General features: G+C 40.6%; 2 protein-coding genes across 3 annotated transcripts in view; one reads left to right on the top strand and one right to left on the bottom strand.

The window, feature by feature from the left end:
- The window catches only part of LOC122554964 (snake venom 5'-nucleotidase-like), an 83,001-nt gene extending 76,729 nt beyond the window's left edge, over positions 1 to 6,272 (bottom strand). The window contains exon 1 of the mRNA XM_043700436.2: positions 6,112 to 6,272. Coding sequence (XP_043556371.1) covers positions 6,112 to 6,242 — 131 coding nt within the window. The 5' untranslated portion in view covers positions 6,243 to 6,272. The remainder of the gene's footprint in view (positions 1 to 6,111) is intronic.
- Positions 6,273 to 8,236: 1,964 nt separating this feature from the next.
- rgs7bpa (regulator of G protein signaling 7 binding protein a) overlaps positions 8,237 to 12,774 on the top strand; it is a 113,569-nt gene continuing 109,031 nt past the window's right edge. For both annotated transcript variants that reach the window (XM_087988653.1, XM_043689522.2), the window contains exons 1-2: positions 8,237 to 10,286; positions 11,007 to 11,173. In XM_087988653.1, the coding sequence (XP_087844779.1) occupies positions 10,137 to 10,286; positions 11,007 to 11,173 (317 nt within the window). In that variant the 5' untranslated portion in view covers positions 8,237 to 10,136. The remainder of the gene's footprint in view (positions 10,287 to 11,006; positions 11,174 to 12,774) is intronic.

The raw sequence follows: 12,774 nt of genomic DNA, 5'->3' as shown, positions 1-12,774 counted from the left end.
AGGATATTGTGGAATTGGAAAAATAATACTTGTACAAGGGAAAAAAGATAGGAAAATGATGATTAAATATTGTTGCTTTGTATGGACTAAGGAATCCATTCTTCGTCCCACCGTCTTCTGGCCAAAGTATGGGTCGGACGAAGACTGGGTTTGTAAATATTTGAATTTATACGTCAATGAAAAACAGCCTTACAGTCAGGAGGAATCTGATTATGCTTCGTGTCGGAAGGACTAGTAGCTGGAGGGTTACTGAGGGTATACTTTGTAACTGAATCATGGCCAGACATCCAGAAAAATATTCAAAAGATAGAGGAGTGAAGCGAGGAGCACCTTAGAGGTGTGGTTGTTAGAAGCTCAGAAAGTGTCTGTGGGATACAGTGTGCGAGAGAGAAAGAGAGAGAGAGAAAAGAGCTGTACAGCTAATGGAAAGTTTAACCCTTTGTGATTTGGTTTGAATGCACATTTGTTTGTTGGTGATTGAATGTTTATGCTTTATTCCCTGGAGCTTGAGATCCTGGACTGTTTTGATTCTGATTTTTATTATGGAACCATGATTTCTTTTTAAGGTTAAGGATTCTACAGTGATTATGAAATAAAATGTTAACTCCTGTTCTTTTTACAGGTCATGACTGCCTTACTATCAGTTTCTAACTAATTTCTTTTATCCTTACATAAAAGCGATTTATGGAGGACAGTTGAAGTGTCAGTTCAACATTAGATTATAATATTTTTTAAAAATCCTATGGTTAATATCTGTGACCTTGGATTCGGCCATTTTTCATGCATTAGAAGTTTTTTTCTAACTTGGATAGACAAATCCTTTTAAGGCAGCTCCGATTATTTCACAACCTATAGCATTGTAAATGAACAATGATTGGTCAGAACTACTTAAGAAACATAATTTTGGATTTAAATTAAGGGACGAAAACTGGGTAATTATAGTGGATTTCAAAGTTGGGAACTATATGCATTTTACATTTTAAATATTAAATACTGAATAAATGAATTTATAATATATAAATATATATTTACAAGTTAGGAACAGGCTTTAAAGTTAGACAAGCATAAATTGATGAATTGGTATTTGAAGTTATAGGGAGCAAGAAATATTGCAATATCTCTTAAAAAAACTTTTTTTCAAGGTCTAAACAAAACATTGGGTGATGAAGAACGGCCATTAGGTGGCCCTAAAGCTGTTCAATTGGTTAAATTGGGTCAGCAATTGATCTGGCAATGTAACATGAGAAGTAGAAACAAGAGGCAATAATAATGATAGCCACGGTTGATGACATAATAAAGAAAAAGATAAAACTAAAAGGAGAAGGAAATCAAAATAGTTGGGGAGGAGATGTTAAGGGGTCTGGTGGACAGGAACAAGGATCGAAGTGGAAATCCCCACAGGTGGGATGTTGTTACTGTGGAAGGACAGGTCACTTTAAGAGAGTGTCCAGATCTGAAAAAGGAAGTAAAGGCAGTACCGTTTATGAACCTTGATGAAAAATAGGAGTGTAGGGGCTCCTGCCCCCGGGGACCCACCAGGAACCTTTGATAAATTTAAAGGTGGGACTTTATAAAGAGGGCGTAGTTTTCCTAGTCGATACGGGCAGTAAAATCATTCTTAAAATTTAAGCCCACGGCAGTGGGAACAAAAGAGTTAATTGGATTATGGCGACAGTTTTGTGATGAGAGGTACAAAGAATCAGTTTTGCGCTCATGACAAGATACTGCCACCAAATTGGGGATTGAATTAACTGCGACTGGTGCTATGAAATCTGTTGAGGGCCTTAAAAATGAATGTGCTTGAGCAAAACAATTACAGAAACAGAATGAGAAGTCACAAGTGACTAGTAAACAAACAGAATGGTGCAATTACAGTTTTTAAAATGTTTTAGTCATTTGTTGCGTTTCCATCCTGAATTACAGATAATGATTTTTATAATTTATATAATATATAATTAATATTTATAGTAAGTCGATTGTGTTAGCCTGAATCAATATTAATTGGCAGGATACCTTCACACATTTTCAGTGACCTGTCATATTGATTCATGGTTAATTTAAAACATGACTGCATTAATTCATCGTTAATTAAAGAATGGAAAGCTACCTACATTACTGGTTGATGAGGTAACTAAAGAAGCAGCCCTGAATCCAGAGGAAGCGGTGGTTTATTCCTTAATACCTACTGTCCCAGGTCCTCAGGAAGCTCCTATCTCTGGCCAGTGCCAATCCCAGAAATTAAAGATTTGTTCTTAAAGGAGGCTTGTCCTCCTCTTTGTTTTTCCTCAGGAAACAGGGTTTATTGGCACAGACTCCACCCCTTGAATTCGCTGTTCATCTGATTCGACCGGGAGATTGGGTCTTAGTAAAATCATGGACAGAGACTAAATTGCAACCAGACTGGGCAGGGACATATCAGGCTCTTTTGACCACCGAAACGGCGATAAGAATGGCGGGAAAGGCTGGACTCACTACACTCGGATCAAAGGGCCAGTGGAATCTCCAGTTGAGGAAGACGTCTGGATAGCCGAATCAACGCAAGAACTGCTGAAACTCAGACTAAAGAGACTTTGAGTAACCGATTATACAGTGGCGACGCGAGCACGGGATTATTTCTGTAGGATTGTATTTAAAGGCTTTTGGTGTTTCAGCATGATTTTTAGAATGCTGGGGATGCTTAGGGCTATGATACTAGCTCTCTTAATATTGGGATTTTGTCAACATTATTTTCATATGTGTTATTAACGGTCCCTGAGTCTGATAATCCACAAATAATAGACCTGATGCATGTAGTTTAGTAATTTGTGGGGATGTAGATAATCAGAGACAGTACAGCAGCTCAGACATACATCTTAAGTCCTTTGGGGATGGTCTCGGGGATGGTACTTGGTATAATCGTTTCGTCACAGTACACCGGGCCGCCTTCTGATCAGCTCTCGATTGTCCCGATAAAGAGCGTAAACCAATCTGCCGAACGATAAAGAAAACCACATGCAACGAAGAAACTCTGGGAGGCGGGGGGGGGGGGGGGGGGGGGCACCTATGAGATACAATTAAATGAAACATTTGGGATAGGAATGAAAGCAAACAGGAAGGATTTCTCAGGCTGTTGTTTTCAAATTAGCGTAGGAAAGGGAAAACGGACAGAACTACTAGATAATAAGATTCAACCTTTCACCCCTCCCAACGACCTTTAAGTAGTAAAAATGATAGAGGTGAAGGACTTGAAATAGAAATAGAAACTGGATACGGGGATGCAAATACCTGGGTTGAATGGGTAAAGTATACTGTAAAAAGTCTGAACAAGAGCAATTACTATGCATGTGCCTCCAGTAGACCAGTGGTTCCCTTTCCGCTCAGGTGGAAGCGAGACAGGAAGGGCGTGAAATGTATGATAGCCCTGTATCAGGATGAGACTGCATGGAATGATAGGAACTGTACCTCCCTATCTCTAATGCTCCCTCCCTTGGAGAAGAAAGACTTAAAAGCAACCCCCTCCTCCTACGTTTTCAACTGCAGTTGGAAATCACACGTCGTATATGCGTAGAGGAGGTACAAATCGCTCTAGAGATTTGGGGGAGCTGAAATTATGTACAGAGATTAACAATGTCACCGAAACTCACAAGGGAGGGAACTACTCAGCACTAAAGATTCCCCGAGCGGATCTGTGGTGGTACTGTGGAGGCAAAATATTGAGACCCACCCTACCTCCGGATTGGAGAGGGATATGTGCAATTGTACAATTGGCAATTCCATTTACCCTGGCATTTTAGAAGGAAAAGATAGTAGAGAAAAAGGGAAGAAGTAAAAGATCATTATTAGACACTCTTTTGATGACAGGATTTATCTAGACTCTATAGTCTCCCCCTGGGGGAGGTGGGGGGTGGGAAATTGAACCTGATGAATTCAAGGCTCGCAACCAGATTGCAGCAAGCTTTGAGTCAGCTCTCTTCTGGTGGGTAACGATTAATAAAAATGTAGGTTGGATAAATTACATTTTCTATAATCAACAGCGATTTATAAATTATACAAGAGATACGGTTAAAGGAATATCAGAACAGCTTGATAGCATGGGAAAATAGAATGGCCCTTGATAGGATTCCAGTAGAAAAAGGGGGTGTGTAAGTGATGTTAGGAAGACGTTGTTGTACCTTTATTCCTAATAACACTCCGCCTGATGGTTTAATTACTTGGGCCTTAAGCCTTTTCCAGCAACACATTTTCAGCTCTGATCTCCAGCATCTGCAGTCCTCACTTTCTCCTTAAGGGGATTGACTACCTTAGCAGAGGAACTGGCTGAGAATTCAGGAGCAGACACATCTCTCACGGGATGGCTTGAATCATGGTTTGGAAAATGGAAGGGGGTGATGGTTTCCATCCTTACTTCCATGATAGTAGTAGCCAGGGTATTGGTAGCCATTGGCTGTTGCATCATACCCTATATACGAGGGATCACCCAAAGACTAATTGAGACAGCCTTAATGAAACAGATGCCCCTAAAAGGGAATCAGGCAGAGGAACTTTATCTATTAAATAATGAGGGGATGAGTGAGACCAAGATGGATGAAATCTCTAGAATGATGCTTGCGAATTTTGGGGGCGATGCTTAATAGAAAAATGCAGAAGATAATAAATGATAATTAAAGAAAAAGGGGGAAATTGTGGGAGATAGGTGAAGTAGTGTTACTTCTGCAATCCTAATTACTTATGCAATCCTAATTACTTATGCAAGGTAAATGAACTCACACCAGTGTATAATTGTTTCAGCCAAGAGCTGAGTTAACAAGAATGAAAACTATGTGAAGGAAATATATAATTGTTTTTGTAATAGCTAAAATGTGCATACAAAAATGAAATGTGCCTGCAAACAATGGTAGATGTTACAGACAAATAGATAAGGTGCTGTGAGGGTGTAGGTTAAGCCAGATATGCCTGTACAAACAGTAGTTTATAAGCATCTGTTTCCTGCTTCTGCAAAAACAAGAACAAACCACAATTAAAAGGTCATAAGGCTCAATGTGGATGAGGAATGGGAGGAAACGTTACAAGTAAGGGAAACAAATGGTAGTGAAGGAGGATATACCTAACAATGGACCACAGCAGGATGTGGTCAAACAGCCTTGTGAGGCCAGAAATAAGCATTTTGTCATAGACAAGGCAAGAGATAAACAAGAGTAATGGGCGCCGGTCTTAGAGAAGTGGGAGATGTAAACAGGGGAGGAGCAATGGGAGGAGGAAAGAGGAACGAATTACATAAATATTGTGTACTCATTAAAGTGTGTGTGTGACTATTTTGTAAATAGACACCACACCCCTCTTGCAAGAGCATAATAAACGATACTACTGCTTCAGATCTTGTCTCAGACTGAAATTATTGAAGTGAGTGAGCTTCGTTTCTCACAAGGAGCAACAATGATCTTGATTTCAGTTTGGGGTCTGTCATTGTGGCATCCAGGATGTACAGTTCTTGAAATGAATACCATTGGAAACAGGGAGAGGGAGTCAATAAAAATTAAAGTCTACACACTAGTGAAAAGTGGTATCTGTAAACATTAGGAGCAAAGGAAGTGTGTTGAGGAAACCAATGTTATCTGGAACCAAAATAGAAGGGATTCTTGATTTTAAAAAAAGTTAGAAATATTGATAGCAGTGCGCAGCTTTAATAGCAATATAGAAAATCTTAATTTCAAATTCATATTCAGATCTCTAGAAATTTACCACTGTACACTGCCATACCATTTCAGGCAAGGTAATGTTGATTATAAATCTCATTAAATATTTCCCTAGGTTCTTTTGCCATTGATGTTAAATTCGTCTGGTTACAAATATTCCTGGCAGTGAAACATCTGGTGTAAAACCCACGATTAATAACTACTCCCGTTGTCACTAACTTTGCCCAATTAAAATGATATTGAAGGATCAATATTATTTTAATATTGTTGACCATTTTATCAGTCAAACATTTTACATCTATAGTAAATGCAGCATACGGTGTTCCCCTTTCTTCGATCAATTCCCAACCATGCGTAACTCTCACGGTCAACTGCTCATGGATTTTAGGTCACATTGTTTCAATATACAATGCAGTTGTGTTAAAAGAATGACTGTAACCTGGACACGCCTCCCACAGGTTCCTCTGAACGCGGCTGGATCTCATAAACATCATTAAAATGGAGAATCGTGAGCAACGGAACCGTTCCTTCAGACGATACATCGACTCCACTCACACTCGACGCCGCCATCTTTGATTTGAATAATCACGAGCACCAACCGCCTGTCAGGCAGTCGCAATAGCAACGGAGAACCCATTCACGTGCCGGTCAGCAACTTCATTGTGATGTAGTAATCGTCAGGCCAAGCCATCGTGGTGGCAACATGGAAGTTGTCCACATGTCAGCGAGGCTGTTTCTTGCCTTGCACGTGACGTTGGGGAAATGGCGTCTTCTGTTGAGATGGGTTGTCAGTGATGATTCAATTAGTTACAAAATAAGCCTTTTCTTTAACTTTTTTGTTCATCAAACCAAATCCGAACTGTGCGAAGAAGCAAATTTCATACCAGAATGCATACTATAGGCCATGAAATGCAAACTGATGGAAAACATATTAATTCACGTTTGAGCAAAACTACATTATGGGCAGCACGGTGGCACAGTGGTTAGCACTGCTGCCTCACAGCGCCAGAGACCCGGGTTCAATTCCCGCCTCAGGCGACTGACTGTGTGGAGTTTGCACGTTCTCCCCGTGTCTGCGTGGGTTTCCTCCGGGTGCTCCGGTTTCCTCCCACAGTCCAAAGATGTGCAGGGTCAGGTGAATTGGCCATACTAAAATTGCCCGTAGTGTTAGGTAAGGGGTAAATGTAGGGGTATGGGTGGGTTTCGCTTCGGCGGGTCGGTGTGGACTTGTTGGGCCGAAGGGCCTGTTTCCACACTGTAATCTAATCTGATCTAAAAAATCTAACATATGGGGTCGAAATGTGCCTTAGTATTTTGTTATTGGTAAGTAGCACAGATTAAGTAATGAGTATTCAAATTGCTTGACAATGTCGTATAGATTTATTTATGGCCTGTCTTTACATATAATGATGGACATATGCTCTTTCTGGCATGTTTGGCAGTTAGTCATGTTGTTACATCATGTTCTTTGCCTCATTAGCATATTAAGCTCTTCAAGAAATAATAGGATATTCATATTCCAAGATAAAATTACCTGCACTGAGAGAAAACACGTATACACGAGGGTAGTTGTAAAACTATTTATTCAAAAACTATAATTACAACGTCAAAAAGTTTGAGCCTAAGAATTACTATAACGTATGAGCGGCTTGACAATCCATCCAGACCTTATGATACAACCTCCCTGAGATTTAGACTTCATATTAGGGTGTTCGTAACTGGTAGGTGCCTTGAAATTTTGCATATCGCCAGCAAATTGTTGCCTTGATGTGCTTCCACACCTCCATTTTCCAATCTGTGTTTTGTGTGCAATTATAATATTTTTTACAGTCCTCAGTTAGCTATTGTATTCTTTAATGCTGTTCTGTCTGATGTGACTTTATAAGCTTCACATTTTATTTATTTCTGCCACCATCCCTGTGTAGAATATATGACTCTGACTTTCTGTCCAACACACAGGTTAGATAGTTCTGCACTTTATGTCAGTCATGTGCCATCTGCATTCTCCCATTTATTTGAGATTTTTTTCCTGTGAAAACCTGGACTGGTTATGATTTGGCAGGATTGTTCTAATTTGCCTTCCTGTTACAATCTCTGCTGGTGATGGTAAGTCCTTATCAAAAAGGTGTAGTTATTTTATTTCCTGAACTTGACTTCAACACACAATCCTGCTCCCATGCCCACATGTCTGTCCTTGGCCTGTTGCAATGTTCCAGTGAAGCTCAATGCAAACTGGAGGAACAGCATCTCATCTTCCGATTAGGCACGTTACAGCCTGCCGGTCTCAACATTGAATTCAACAACTTCAGATAATGTTATTTCATTTATTTTTTTAAATTTTTTTTCACTGTTCTGTACCTCTTATTTCTTGATTGTCTCTCTTTCTCTCGCTCCCCACTCTCTCATCACCTTTTACTCTCCTCTTCCCCCTTTGCTACCCTTCTCCCCTGTTTTCCATTTTGCCTCTGCTTCACCCCTCCCCCCTCCATCCCCCACATATTTTGTCATACAGCACTGGCTTCAACCTTGGTTATTCACAGCTCCTAATCTCCCTATAATCTCTCTATGCACTGTCACTATCATCTCTTTATTTCTACCTTTGCTTCTGGAGCCATGACTCACCTTCTCTCAGCCTCGTATAAATACCTCCCTATTTCTCCCCTTTTTTTAAGCTTTGACAAAGGGTCAGTTAGACTCGAAACGTCAGCTCTTTTCTCTCCTTACAGATGCTGACAGACCTGCTGAGATTTTCCAGCATTTTCCCTTCTAGTTATTTTGGAACTAGGTTTTGTGAATTTTTAAAAAGATTTCAACCTTTTGGACATTTATAAACATGTATATTTCTAATTATGTGATTCTTTGGAAACGAAACCAACAGTTTAATTCCATCGTTATTTTCTCATTACGTTCAGATGCATCCCTTTCAGTCCTGGGTATTTACTAACTTTAACCTTACCTCTTTATCGATGGTTAGTCCATCTAATATCACCTACCTTCTCTTTCAATGACTCAGCTTCTTTTGCCTTAATAAAGGTCAAGGTAAAATAATCATTTAGCACCACCTCCATATCCTCTGTATTTGTAGCTAATTTCCTTTTTCCCCTAATTTTTCTTAACTTTTCGAACATCGGTCTAGCACCTATCTCTCTCAACTTCAGTTTTAGCAATTGCCGTCTTATCTTTGTGTTTCTCACTTCAGAAGGGAATACAGTAATATTTTTCTAGTTGTCAACTGAATCTAGATTTGAGAAGTTTCTCCAGACATATAATAAGAATGTAATTTCTGTCCCGATGTTATTGTATCGAGGTTCAGCAGATCCCCACCAAACTTCTAAAACATACATGAACACCTCTGGGATAAATTTTCAAGTGTTTCGAGCAGTTGCACCGTAAAATCACAAACAGTATTTTCTACGAATGTTTCTGCTATCTGAAGTGCGTTTATTGTTATCGACACTAAAACATCTCGGAAGTTTTTTTAAAAAATCTGGATTTTTACCATGGTTCGTGTTGGAATAGGCTTTACTCCGTAATTCGAATAGAACTGCATTACAAAATTATCCACGGACAACCGAGGTGAGGTACTAGTTTCATTCGTTTGCTGTTGAGTTACTTGGAAATGACGAGATTTCGTAGTTTCCTCAAAACAGCTCCCGGACCGTCGATGAACATGACGGAAATATCGGAGGACAACGATTGATTTGTTGGAATGACTCGGTGCTGAATGCCAATTGTCAATGAGATTGATCTTCTTCAAAGCTGTCACTTCCCGTTTTAACGGCTGAACGTTTCACTGTTGAAACAGTGTCGATAGTTGCATTGCCTGCGCTAAGCTAAGTGCCTTAACTCGCAAGCTCCAGCTATTCGGCTCACATTAGTATTCTGTCCTATCAATGTGTTGTGTCGCTATTCACGTCAGTCTGCCTGATTTCTGCGCCTCGCGTTTCCAGAAGGTTACAGCCACACACACAAAAAAAACATTGGGAAGCTATAAGATTCGAGCAAACGACCGCGGTCACTTACTACCCACCGGGGCTCTTTAATTTTGTTTCCTGAGGTGAAAATTTTTAAAAAGCTACAGTGACCTCCCTCGTCCCGGGAGAACTAAAGGCGAGATCGTTCCGGTCTAGGACTTCTGGAGCCGACAGATTCTTAATGGAAACCCCTAAATCATCCAGATGTGAACATCTCCCCGGTGAAATCCCCACCCTTAGCAGCGAGGAACATGGTGACACTGGGAGATTGCAGCTCTTAAATAGCGGGGACTTTGAAGCATGTTGAAAGAGGCCAGCCAGCGCCCGTTTTACCGACTCAAGGTTATGTAGGGGAGGGGGGTGGGGAAGGAATAAAAAATCTATTTTCTTCTGTTTCGAGGTTATATTCGTTTCCTGGAGCTCGTGCTTCATCGCAACACGTCTCACTCCCCTCCCTAAGCGAAGAGCAGCCGATCTTGGATGTGTATGCATGAGTTCTGCAGTGAATGGGCGCATACCCCGCCGCAAGTCGCCAGGCTCCGTCGTGCAGCTCGGCAGGGAGCTGGAGAGGGAAGCGGGGAGGACAGACCGCTTGGAGGTCGCTGCTAAACCCTTCCGGGCACTCGAGGAGTGTAAGATGGTAAGTGCAAACTCCCAAAACACGCACACACAAAAATCCACCCTGCCCACCTTTCAATTCTGATCACGTGCAAATGCACAACCGTATTTGTTAATGTGGAGCATCGGCCTGAGTGATGACTGAAATTCAGCCTGGTTCTGACGCGTCTATTTATGGCACGGCTTATCTATTCTGCTGCATGTGAGTTCACTGCATGTTGAAGCGCTTTACCGAATACTAAGTGAAGTTCCTGTGTCAAGAAGAGACAAGTCCCTTCACTCCGTCGAACTAGACACAGCCTGTGTGTCCGGGAAAACAAAAGTGTTAGATCGGAGTAGAGGATAGCATGTCACTCCTAAAGAGTACGAGTATGTTGTCCTTTTACAAGAATTACTGATCTCTCCGTTGAGGTTTATTTGCAGGGTTGCACTGATCTGCGGCTCAGATGGAAGCTGGACAGGTATAACCGATGGTATTTTAAAACATTCTGCGCCATGATAGGAGAATGCTACTGGTGTGGTGATAAAATGGCAATGTGATATGTTGTGAGTACTGTGTGTCTGTTTAATAACCGACAAGTATGGCTGGCCCTCCATTGACCTTCAATTTCCTTTCATCATCCGTCTAAATCTCAAATCTTGCTCTTTCATTTTCTGACCCACATCCCACCGCACCTTTTAGCTTTCTTTGAACGGACCTGTACCTCTATTTTACGGTGACCGTCAGAGTTTATCTTTTCAGCTGGTGCAAGACTTCAACACACAGGTGGCCCTCTACCGCGAACTGGTAATTTCCATTGGGGACGCCTCGGTGGACTCTCCCTCCCTGCGAGCTGAAATGCAGAGGACACGGGCCAAAGGTTGTGAGATGGCTCAGAACGCACATCAGAAACTCTCCGCAATCTCAGGGTGAGTGAGACCTTTTAAACTTCAGTCATCGATACGGAGCTTTGAAATTGATTGAAACTTCCATTCACATCATCGTACACTCTGAACATGACTATCGCGAGGGAAGGGTTTTTTTTAGTGAATATGTGATGCTTAATCTGTGCGTGAATCAAGATTTTTACATTTTGTTTTAACGTCTATGTTTTAAAATGGTGCAATGATTTGCTTACTGGTTGATAAGTGTTGTACCACGTTATGATCGTCCCGATAAGTCTCTTCCCCTCGCCAGCTTTTCTAAAGCTTTAACACTGCAGTTTATTTCCGTATTCAACGGAATGTGGAATTTATAAGATGTGTTAATTGGTTTAGGTTGAAAAATGAATTGGCGGTAAAGCCACATTTGTTTTCTTGTATAGTTTCTATTGACAGTCGTGCGTGAGTTTTTAGTGTGCTAGCATGTAGCGCCAGTCTAACTCCTGGCTTCCCAACATTACATTTGATTTGGGTTTGGCTTTGCTTTAATAGTGGATGAATTTGAGAACCGATCAGTTTATTTTTGCATCAAAGTGGACTCGGTTCCATTCCCAATCTGTGCTGATCTCAAGTAGAAGAAAGATGATGGACCTACTGTTAGTCTGCAGTTTAGTATTCATTTGTGTAGCTACCCAGAAGAAAGGACTGATCCTGTATCATCACTGTTGCTTAGTGCTGCAATGTAATTACAGGCATTGGAAAATATTATTTTCAAAAAAGTTAAAACAGGTGATATTTTATTTTGCATCATTCAATAAGTGTGCTTCAATACCAATAACTGAGGAGACACAAAACTATTGCTGTAATCACTCCTGATTTAAATTGGCTCCTCGTTAGGGTTTGACAGATTACAGCACAGTTATGTTATCTCTCTTTCTCAGTCTGCAATTAAATCTCCTGCCAATGTTTGCTATTTAGACTCTCATTTGTTAAATGACCACTTTTTTTCTTAATACAGCAGTGGGTAACTTGAGCTCCTGGAATGTGTTCTCTACAGAAAGGAAGAGGAGAGTACATTGGCTGGAAAAGAAATAACAACAGTCATAATAATTTCTTTCTGAAACTGACCATTGAAGTAGAGCCTTTACTATAAAAGTTCAGTGGGAATAGGGAGGATAAATTAGTCTGGAAATGCTCAGCAGGTCTGGCAGCATCTGTGGAGAGAAATCCAGAGTTAATGTTTTAGGTCCAGTGATACTTCCGCAGTGAGTAGTTCTTCTGTCAATTTGCCAATGTAAAAGTCAATGGTGCAAAATATAAGTTTGCTCATTTTGCATTATTGACAAAGATCAATTACATCCCAAATGTTTCTTCACTAAGAAGTTACGTTGTCAAAAATAAAGTGTATATACCTGTACCTTGTTTTTCAACCCCTAGCATGTAGTATTGTGTATATATATGAAAATCAAAAGCTTGTCTTTCTTCAAGAATAATGTAATAATTTCAACATAATATTATCCAGTATAATGAGAGGTAGTACTTGAACGAAGGGACTGGGATATCTTAGCCAGGTGCAGGAGATTTTGAGGAGAATTCTAAAGTGGAGGTCATTAGGATGTTGCAATGAAAGCAAAGACTGGGATGACGGG

This window comes from Chiloscyllium plagiosum, unplaced genomic scaffold (genome assembly GCF_037043375.1).
Source record: "Chiloscyllium plagiosum isolate Xiang-an unplaced genomic scaffold, Cpla_swu_hap1 HiC_scaffold_1, whole genome shotgun sequence".
In the NCBI taxonomy this organism is placed as follows: Eukaryota; Metazoa; Chordata; class Chondrichthyes; order Orectolobiformes; family Hemiscylliidae; genus Chiloscyllium; species Chiloscyllium plagiosum.
Note: the sequence above shows the minus strand (reverse complement) of the source record. Positions and strands in the feature narration are given on the sequence as shown.